The following is an 11,136-nucleotide window of genomic DNA, read 5'->3' on the forward strand; positions in this document are numbered from 1 at the left end:
GGTGGTGAAAGATGACGGCATTTCGGTGCATAAAGTAGGCAATAGTAGGAAGGGATCGGGACAAGAATCACCACAGTTGTGGTTGAAAATAGGATGGATAATCAGAGGGAGGGATAGACTTAGTAAGGATTCACGGTGGCTATGGCGCCAACGAGATCGTGGACAAGAGTGGGGGTGGGGATGGGAATAGCGGAGGAAGAGGGTAGCACAGAGGACAAGGGAGGGAAGGGACTCGGGGAGGAACGTGGTGGCGGGAAAGGTGGGACGACGCCATGGTGGTGGCGGTGGCGACGGCGGCGGCAATGGTGGAAGATATAGCTGCATGCAATAGTGAAAATTAAACTAATTAATGTGTTATCATTATTATTTATCATTACTGTTATTTCATAGTTGTGAGAGAGAAGATTTTAGAAAGTAACTATATATTCAGGAAGAATAAATGTTACGTGTATACTAAAATCAACTACTAATAATGAAAAGATGATAAAAAAGATAAAAAATAAGAATATACAAATAATTTTATAATTTATATACATTTTTTATATTTAATGTTGAGAGGGATTAAATTAAAAAAAATAATTTATAGAAATTTAATTAAAAAAATATAAAAATTTAATTAAAAATTTAATAAAATTTTAAAGATATATCAAATAATTAAACCTAAAAATAACTATAAAAGTGATTGCATAGTGTAAAACGCTTTAAACCATGAGTCCATCCAAATTAAATCTTACAATAAATTGCTTGTGAGTATAACAAACTGTGCCTGCTTTGACTCGGGTATTCATTGCTTCGTGTCTCCTTCATTATTCCCAATTTCCCACATAGCAGCGTCCACCTCACTTTCCTTTCTCTCTTCCACACAACTTTATCTTAAGTGATCTCGTTAACTCTCTGATTCAGTCTTCAACCGCACACAATTTTTGGATCTTCTGCTGCACATACAATTCAGATCTTGAAGCTTCTAACATATGGCATCCGGGTCCTCTTCTGGTTCAATTCCACCACCAACAAGATCATGGACCTATCACGTGTTCTTGAGTTTCAGGGGAGAAGACACTCGCACAGGCTTCACTGGCCATCTCTATGCGGCCCTCAACAGGAAGGGAATCACAACCTACAAAGATGACCAAAACCTTCGAAAAGGTGATGTTATTTCAAAAGAACTCCTCAAAGCAATTGAAGAGTCGATGTTTGCAGTCATCGTTTTCTCACCGGACTACGCTTCCTCCAGTTGGTGCTTGGATGAGCTCCAAAAGATAATTGAGTGTAAGAACCAGCTGGGGCAACAGATCGAGGCAGTGTTCTACGGTGTGGAGCCTAGTGATGTGAGGCACCAAAGAGGAAGCTTTGAGAAAGCTTTGAAGAAACACGAAAAGAGACATGACAGTGAGAAGGTCAAAAGATGGAGAGATGCGCTAACACAAGTAGCTGCTCATTCTGGTTGGACCTCCAAAAATCAGTAAGCTAAACTAATCATTACCTAATTACTCTTGTTATTACTACAATTTATCTGCTATACATGTTCAAACTTTTAGATCCATGTCCCTATAAACAAAACTGCAATCATTAATTCATTATAGATACCATTTTAACAAATAACATGGATCTGCTTGTTAAAATTGCTCCGGTAAATGGAATAATTAAAATGTTTCACTAAAAAATTTTTAAGATCGATAAGAGATATTACTCTTAACATTATATAATAGTATTATTATTTTGTAATACAACATTTTAAATATTTTTCTAAAGCAAATAGAATGCAATGTTTAAGCAACGAGGGTAACAGACTAACAGTATACTAAAAATTAGCCATAATGTTTAAATTTTTTTCTATATACATATCAATTTCTAATTGAAAAATAAAATTAAATAGTAACAAATTATATTCTGGTTCATATGATTTGTTTTGCAAAATAGATTTAAACCATATCTACCTACATTCATAATTTTCGTTCTTAGAAAAAATTTATTGTCAAATTAGCTTTTTATTTTTTTCATTCAGTTAGACAAATCAATCTTTAATAGATGTTTTTTTTTTTGAAAAAATAAATATTTGAATTAAAGTTTATAGTAATACATGGAATAATTTCTTTTCTTCTTCGAGGTAGATACAATCACACTATGAACGAATTACTATAAGTTTGAGTTTAAATATAATAATGGAATAATAATTATGGTTATTTTCGTCTACCACATTTTTTTTCTTGAATTACATATTAAATAAAGATCTCCTAATAAAATAATATATGATACCACAATGGAATTAATTTAAATAATATTAATATCTAAAAATTAATGAGATAATAAGTGGATTAATGTTAAACTTTTTGACTCATTTATAAAAATATTTGTAATTTGTATATAGTTTAATATTTATAATTAATGTGAAAATTATTATAGTTTTAATATAGATATTAATTATATATAGATATTAATTATATTTAATCATTATTTTTTAATTTAATAGAATAATAATAGCTATTAAATTTAATTATTTTTGTATCATTATTATATAGAAATTTTTTATTTTTATTTTGTAAAATTATAAAATTACCATCTATATAAAATTACTGGCGTGACACAATCATAAAAACCAATATGTCATAAGTTCATTTTATATAATAGATTTGTATTAACTTTTATATGATAAAATAGATAGAATGATATTGATAATAAATACTAAAAGTACAGCATAATAATCCAAATTAATTCCCAAAAGATTTTTTGTAAAAGAAAATAATTTTTAACAAATTTTAACTATTAAATCAGTCTCTAACTTTATATTTTATTAGACATTAATTCTCGTATTAAATTTTAGTTAAAAAGTTAAACAAAACAATACATATCGTTATTTAATAACAAACATTATGATTTCTAAAAATTTTTAAAATTCTAAGATTAGTTTTTTCATAGAGACAAATAATGTGATTTGAAAATTGATTTGTCTATCAAAACAAAAATTGAATGCTAATTTAATAATTAAAATTTGTTTAGAATTAAAATGTATTATTAAAAAATTTTTAAAAACTAATTTGGAGTATTTCTCAAAAATATATATTGCATTATTCTTTTTTATTTCTTAATAGGCATAAATAGATATCAAGAGTTTTTAATTTTATGATGATTTATATAATTTGAAATTCTTTCGTATAATACGGTTTGTTAGTATGCCACCTAACTAATAATAATTCAATGAATCAGGTATCAAATTAAAATAAATTTATAAAAAACTATATCAAATGGATAAATTACCTGGAAAATATATATAGCTTATTACAAATAACTTTTGTAAAAGAAAATTGTTTTTGTAAACTTCAGTTGTTTTGTGTTGTATTGTCTTCCTTTATCTTATTACAAAATTTCTTTTTTATAATAAAAGTTGTTGCTTTTATTTTTCTTATGTGATGCTAGACTTACAAAGAAATTCTCTTTCCCTAAACAGGGACGAAGCAGTACTTGTGGAAAATATTGCTCAACATATATTTGAAATATTGATTCCTAAGTTGCCATCTTCAATGAAGAATCTTGTGGGGATTAATTCAAAAGTGGAACAAGTGATTACTCTCATGGGCCTTGGATTGAATGATGTTCGCTTTATAGGCATATCGGGAATGGGCGGCATGGGTAAGACCACTATTGCTAGAGCTGTCTTTGAAACCATTCGATGTGGATTTGAAGTTACTTGCTTTCTTGCCAATGTAAGGGAGAACTGTGAGAAAAAAGATATTACTGACATGCAAAAACAACTTCTTGATCAAATGAATATAAGTTCAAATGCTGTTTATAACCAGTATGATGGGAGGACAATAATTCAAAACTCTTTACGTCTCAAAAAGGTACTTCTTATTCTTGATGATGTAAATCAAGAAAATCAATTAGAGAATTTGGCTGGGGAGCAAGCTTGGTTTGGTCCTGGAAGCAGAATAATAATTACAACTAGAGACGTAGAGGCGCTAAAGGGACCAGAGGTGCATGAAACTTACGAGGTTGAAGGGTTAGTGGAAAGTGAAGCCCTTAACCTCTTTTGTTTGAAAGCCTTTAAACAGCAGAAGCCTACAGAAGGGTTTTTGGATTTGTCCAAAGAAGTAGTCAAATATAGCGGTGGTCTCCCATTGGCACTTGAAGTATTGGGTTCCTATCTTAATGGTAGACCTATTGCGGTTTGGTATAGTGCTATTGAAAGAATAAAGAAGACTTCACATTCTGAAATTATTGATGTATTGAAAATAAGCTATGAGGGTTTAGAAGATACAGAAAAGGATATTTTTTTAGATATTGCTTGTTTCTTTAAAGGAGATGAGAAAGATGGTGTAACAAAGAAATTAAAAAGATGTGGTCATGATGCTGAAATCGGTATTGATATTTTGATTAATAAATCATTGATCACTATAGACATACATGGTTGTTTGGGGATGCATGATCTGCTTGAAGAAATGGGCAAACAAATTGTAATTCAGGAATCTCCGAATGATGCTTGTAACCGTAGCAGATTGTGGTGTTCGGAGGATGTTGAATTTGTACTTGCTCAAAAGGAGGTGAGTGTCGTTTTTTCTCAACTATAGGATGCATAGAATTAAAATAAGGATTTGACAATGTCTTTGATATTATATCTAGATAACTAAAAACTATTTTTTCGTTTTTGTGGTTATCTCAATCAGTATAGTTTTTTCATTGGTTTTTTTAATTGTTTATTTATTTATTTACGTGTATGTGTAGAAAACTAAAGCAACTCATGGCATCGTTCTACGTAAGTGGTATAGCGAGGCTGAGGTGATTCAGAGAGATTTATCTTTATCAAAAATGTGCCAGTTAAAGCTTCTCATTTTAGATGACGTGAAAGCTCCCATTCTCTGCTATATTCCTTGCACATTAAAGATATTTCGCTGGAGACATTGTCCACTGAAAATTCTGCCCCTTACAGATCATCAAAGCTATGAACTTGTTGAAATTGATCTGCCTTATAGCGAAATTGTAGAGTTATGGGATGGACAGAAGGTAGACCTTTTCATCAACAGTTTTATCAAATTTTATTACATAAACATTTCCAACAAAAATATTATCCATGTGATATATTTTTTTTTTTATGTTTTTTCAGGTTCTAGAAAAGTTAGAGTACTTGAATCTGGTCGGGTGCAAACAGCTGAAGCAAACGCCAGATCTTTCTATGGCTCCCAATCTTAAAGAACTTGATCTTAGGGAATGCGAGGAGCTGGATTATATTCACCCGTCTCTCGCACACCACAAGAGGCTTGTTGAATTGAATTTAGGATGTTGTGAGAGACTTGAAACACTTGGAGATAAATTGGAGATGAGTTCACTCGAGGAACTATATCTAGACTGGTGCAGTAGTTTGAGAAGACTGCCAGATCTTTCTGGGGCTCCCAATCTTAAAATACTTGATCTTCGGGGATGCAAGGAGCTGGATTATATTCACCCGTCTCTCGCACACCACAAGAGGCTTGTTGAATTGAATTTAGGATATTGTGAGAGACTTGAAACACTTGGAGATAAATTGGAGATGAGTTCACTCGAGAGACTAGATCTATACTCCTGCAGTAGTTTGAGGAGACTGCCAGAATTTGGGGAATGCATGAAACAGTTATCGAAAATTATTCTGGCATATACAGACATAGAGTCCCTCACAGTCAGAGCTGATTATGATGATTCTGACGGCTCATCTAGAGAAGAGTCGACCCTTTCCTATGATATTGCCCACTTAGCATCGTTGACGGATTTGGATTTATCTGAGAACATGTTTTTAAGAGTTCCAATAAGTATCCATCAACTTACCAGACTTACACGTCTGCAGCTATGGGATTGCTCCGAATTGGAGGTTTTACCAGAGCTTCCATCAAGTCTAAGAGAATTAGGCGCAGGGGGTTGTTATTCACTAGCTGCATGGAATGTTGATGAAGTTATATCAAAGGCGTGTTGTGGCTTTGCAGAATCAGCTAGCCAAGATCGTGAAGACTTCTTGCAAATGTTGATCACAGGGGAGGAAATTCCAGCATGGTTTGAGCATCAGGAAGAAGATAACGGAGTATCAGTCTCATTCCCGCAGAATTGCCCTTCAATTGAAACCATCGCACTTGCTCTCTGTTTCGTAATTGAAATTGAAGAAGATATTTACCCAATAATGCCATCGGTGATCTGCAATGGTAAAGAATTCATCAACGCGAGTTTATACCCGTTCGATGGTTCAGATAATTTGTTCATTGTGTGCGTGAACGGTTACTATTGTAGTAAGCTGTTATGCCAACACAATCGCTTCCAAATTTTATCTCCAGATGATGACAATATTGATATCCGAGTAAAGAGATGTGGAGCACGTTGGGTGTTCAAGCAAGACATGCAAGATTTCAAGAAAAGAAAAGCAACTCTTGAACTGAACATGGACATTTCACATTCTTCAGCTTCTAGAAATAAGATGCTCGTGGTTGACTCTCCAATATATGAAGAAGAGATAGAGCCAGCCGCCACAGCGGAGGCCTCTATTTGCCATTTGGCATCTCGCAAAAGCTCTGACCCACCTCAACTCTTACCTCCCTTCCCTTTACAAGAGGTGCATGAAACTTATAACGTTGAAGGGTTAATGGAAAGTGAAGCCCTTAACCTCTTTTCTTTAGAAGCTTTTAACCTGCCAAAACCTTCAGAAGAGTTTTTGGATTTGTCCAAAGAAGTGGTTAAAGAAGTGGTTAAATACAGCGGTGGTCTCCCATTGGCACTTCAAGTATTGGGTTCTTATCTTAATGGTAGACCTATTGTGGTTTGGCACAGTGCTATTGAAAAAATAAAGCAGTTTTCACATTCTGAAATTATTGATGTATTGAAAATAAGCTTTGATGGTTTAGATGATATGGAAAAAAATATTTTTCTAGATATTGCTTGTTTCTTTAAAGGATATGAGAAAGGTAATGTAACAAGGATATTAGAAGGATGTGGTTATCAGGCTGAACTTGGTCTTCATATTTTGATTAACAGATCATTGGTCACTATAAATAAATATGATCAATTGGAGATGCATGATCTGCTTGAAGAAATGGGAAAACGAATTGTAATTCAAGAATCTCCAAATGATCCTAGTAAGCGTAGCAGATTGTGGTGTTACGAGGATCTTAATTCTGTACTTGCTCAAAAGAAGGTATGTGTCGTTTTTTCTCAACTATAGAATGCACAAAATAAGATAATACCAATCATGTAAAATGGTGTTAATTTAGCCAAATGTGGAATTAAATTAAAATACAGAATAAATGCATAAAATATTTTTGTTTGCTTTGATTTCCTGTGTAGGGAACTGAAGCAATTCAAAGTATAGTGCTAAACTCAAGTTCTGAGAAGCATTTGAGGTTTGAAGCCTTCTCCAAACTAAAGCTGTCAAAACTTCTCATATTATGTGGTGTGGAAGTGGAAGTGGAACCTCCATCCGACCTTCCTTGCCTTCCTAGCACATTAAAAGTTCTGCACTGGTGGAGATGTCCTTTAAAAACACTACCCCTTGCAGAAACAGAACATGAATTTGCTGAAATTGAACTACGATTTAGCAGAATTGAGGAACTTTGGCTTGGGAAAAAGGTAAAGACCCTTTCTTTAAGCGCTTTATTAAATTTAATCATACTGACCTGACCCTTTTATCTAAGATTAGTATTCCTTTTAAATATTTTCCTTTTTTTTTTGACCAGTTTCTTGGAAACCTGAAATACTTGAATTTGAGTCATTCATGGTATTTAAAGGAAACACCTGACTTTTCTGGGACTCCTATTCTTGAAACACTTATTCTTGGTGACTGTCCAGACCTCAGAGAGGTTCATCCATCCCTTCTACTACATGAGAATCTTGTTCTGTTGGACTTAAGCAAGTGTATAAGTCTTAAAACTTTTCCGGGAATACTGTATATGACATCCCTCAAGGAGTTAATTCTAAAGGACTGCCGGAGTTTTGAAAATAGACCAGAATTCGGGGAGTGCATGAAACAGTTATCCAGGCTATGTTTAGAGGGAACGGCTGTGAGGGAATTGCCTTCCTCACTTTTTCGCCTTCCCATCACTATCAATAAGAGAAAGTCTAGGGAGCCAGCACTTTTATTAGATTCTGGCCAACACTTAGCCAGTAAAAGAAAAATAAGTAGTTCTCTATCATTAGATAAAATCTCGCACAATTAAAAACACTATTGACGGCTAATTGATGGCTACAAATCATACAATCTGCTGGCCTCCTAACACTCTTCCCATTAATAATTGACTGGACCTCCCAAGAATATGTAGGGAGGAACTCTGTCACTAAATTCATGCTTCCACATTTTGTCTCCTAGACATCTCAAATTTCACTATGGATTTTATATGACTTGTTTCCTGGCTTGTTGATCAGATTACTGTATGTTTAGAAACTTATTAGTATTATATTTCAGATAAAATAATTTTTTATCATGTCATATTGTATCATATTTCATATCATTCTTTTGTTCAACAAAAGTGAATCCCACAGCCAAGATCAAGACGTAAGAAAAGTATTTTCATATCAATTTTCTGAAAACAATTACGACAAGATCATCTTTACAGATACATAAATGCTTACTTTATATATTTTCCTCAAATCAAACATATAGCATACCAAATTACCAATTGATAGATTGTTAAAAGTTAACTCTAACCAATACAGAAAGATCCAAACATAGAATAAATTACCCACTTGTGAGGAAGCATTTGTGGCAGCTTCAACTTCAAGCAAGGACAGGTACATATGACCAAGAATCAATCACCTAACGTGCCACGGAGCTCAATATTTCAACACTACCATGTCGAGTGTCCTCAACTAATAGTTCAATGCAATCAAGGCAAAATTCATTGATAAAGTAGTCATCAACTGAACAGAGAATGTAAAGGTAAGAACCTGGATACCGCACAAATTCAGCTGCGTCATTTAGCATCCTCTTGGTGATGAGTCCTTTGCCATTGCGCACCACCAAAGACCGTTTACATGCAGGAAAGTTAATAGATGTTCTTTGCCATGGTCTTCTCGAATAAGCATAGATTTCACTATCCTAATTATTAGAATTTTAAAATTAGAAATAAAAGGAAATTAGGTTGAATTGGCTTATATTAGAATTGACTTCCTAGATTTTTTTTTATTTTTATTATATAAAAATTGATACCAACTATTTGTACATTACGTTTAAGTCATTTTTTCTCTAATGATTTTAAAATCAGCCAATCAGCTTTTAATAAATTATTTTAAATAATAATAATAAATTATTTTCCAATGAAATAAAAGGAGTCCCGTACTCTCTTACTCATCTCATGTTCTTACTTTCTAAAAACATAAATGCCATGATCTTGTTTTTATTAGCGCTTCTCCATGAGTCATCCAGCACCTCAACCAAAGAATTTATGATCTACTGTCATTTCCCGAAGCAAGACACTATTTTTTGCCATATCTTGCGGTCCTATAAGGCACTCAGTACCTCGACCCAACACACTAATTTTTGCTACGTCTCGAAACGACTATGGAGCGATTTGAGTTATAATTGATTGGCTTAATCATTACAAACAATATAAACTTCTATATTCCTCTCTTTTTTAAGGGTTTTGTACTATACCAGTCACAACTAATATTAATATGCATTTGAAATTATGGGTCTATGTACGGTATTGATTGTCTTCTTTAGCATTAGAATAGAAATTATTATTCTACTTATAAAATATTGCTCAGAAATTATTTTTAATATAAGAGTAGATATAATGTTTTGATTGAATATTGACATTTGAAATATATTTTAATATTATGGAGATATTCAACACATTTCTTCACGTATTACAACACGCTCCTTGCGTGTTGGCTAGAATATTGCCGCACGTTACCCATATGTTACAACACGCCCTTTATATATTAATTTCTGATTTACAAAATTCATCTACATATATACACTAAATAATTTTATTTCTAACAAAAATACTAATATTTTTTTTCATATAAAAAAAACTAGTCAATATTACTTGCACAATTTAATTGAAATGAATTCTTATTCTTTGCCCATATTTTATTTATTTTTTTTTTGTAGAAAAATTTTCGATAGCAATAATAGAGACTAAAATTTAGTATTTAAAATATAATAAAACCTATAAATTATTTATTTAATAACAATAAAAAAGTTCTATAGCCTCTTAAACAAAAGAAGATTTCAATACTCTCAATAATTGAAATGCACATTTAATTTTAATATGTCACTTAATTGTCACATAAAATTGTGAATAGATGGATATATTTATGTATATTTATTGCATGAAATAATCAAATATAATAAATTACGTACTACTTGAATGGGTGTGACTAAACTTTAATGAGTGTGACTCTTCTTCACTTTCTCAAAGGATACAACTTGCTAACATTTTGTGGTTTGAGTACTATAACGATTTGACAGAAAATAATTAATAATACTATTAATTATTAATATATTATATTTAATTTATAAATATCTTTTTTATTATTTATAAAATTTAAATATCGTTCAAGTGCATAAATAAAAAATTATGTCATTAAGATTAAATATTTTTAGTGTAATTTTTTTTAAAAGTCTTAATGAAGTAATATGTATCTATTTGATTAATTAATGAAGTAATATGTATCTATTCGATTAATTTATACTCCAAGTGTTATTATTAAGGTTTGGAAAATTGAATCGGTCATCAAATCGTTCTAATTATTAGTTTATTGGTTTATTAGTCCAATCAGTTCAATTGGTAGTTCAATCGAAAAAACTGTTTCAAAATAAAATAATAATAAATTATAAATAAACATCATAAAATATAATTATAGTCTAATATAATCTTACTCTTCCAAATAACATTACATGAAATGTCAACCAAATTCATATGATCTTATCAAAATACAGGCTCAAAAGTTAAATAGTGAAAAGAAATATCTAAATATTATGAAGATTTAATGATTTATCAATCATCAAAATCCTAAATCAATGGTGCAAACAGCAACAGTACAACTAGAAATAATCATTAATCACTCCTAAATTAATTCAAAACAGGAGCATAACAAATAATCATCCCAAAATTAATTCCAAACAATAGCATAACAAAATCACTAATCACTAATCACAAATCACAAATTACTTATCACAAATTCAAA

General features: G+C 31.8%; 1 protein-coding gene across 2 annotated transcripts; it reads left to right on the forward strand.

The window, feature by feature from the left end:
• Positions 1 to 703: 703 nt before the first annotated feature.
• LOC112797493 (TMV resistance protein N) lies at positions 704 to 8,426 on the forward strand. 2 transcript variants are annotated; one of them, XR_011881438.1, is made up of 7 exons: positions 704 to 1,462; positions 3,446 to 4,538; positions 4,720 to 4,998; positions 5,099 to 6,755; positions 6,985 to 7,144; positions 7,294 to 7,575; positions 7,683 to 8,426. XR_011881438.1 is itself a non-coding variant. In XM_025840465.3 (6 exons), exons 1-6 carry the CDS (start codon positions 972 to 974, stop codon positions 8,160 to 8,162), a joined length of 4,671 nt encoding a protein of 1,556 aa, XP_025696250.1. In that variant the 5' UTR covers positions 704 to 971; the 3' UTR covers positions 8,163 to 8,426. The 2 variants fall into 2 exon arrangements, 1 of the variants encoding a protein (XP_025696250.1); XM_025840465.3 differs by having other exon boundaries at positions 5,099 to 7,144.
• The last annotated feature ends 2,710 nt before the right edge of the window (positions 8,427 to 11,136 follow it).

This window comes from Arachis hypogaea, chromosome 4 (genome assembly GCF_003086295.3).
Source record: "Arachis hypogaea cultivar Tifrunner chromosome 4, arahy.Tifrunner.gnm2.J5K5, whole genome shotgun sequence".
Classification (NCBI taxonomy): domain Eukaryota; kingdom Viridiplantae; phylum Streptophyta; class Magnoliopsida; order Fabales; family Fabaceae; genus Arachis; species Arachis hypogaea.

Excerpts from the sequence above, each read along its gene's own strand:
- LOC112797493 (XM_025840465.3), top strand. The coding sequence starts at position 972 with ATGGCATCCGGGTCCTCTTCTGGTTCAATTCCACCACCAACAAGATCA. Across the intron at positions 1,463-3,445 it reads GGTTGGACCTCCAAAAATCA|GGACGAAGCAGTACTTGTGG; the intron begins GTAAGCTAAACT and ends TTCCCTAAACAG. Across the intron at positions 4,539-4,719 it reads TTGTACTTGCTCAAAAGGAG|AAAACTAAAGCAACTCATGG; the intron begins GTGAGTGTCGTT and ends GTGTATGTGTAG.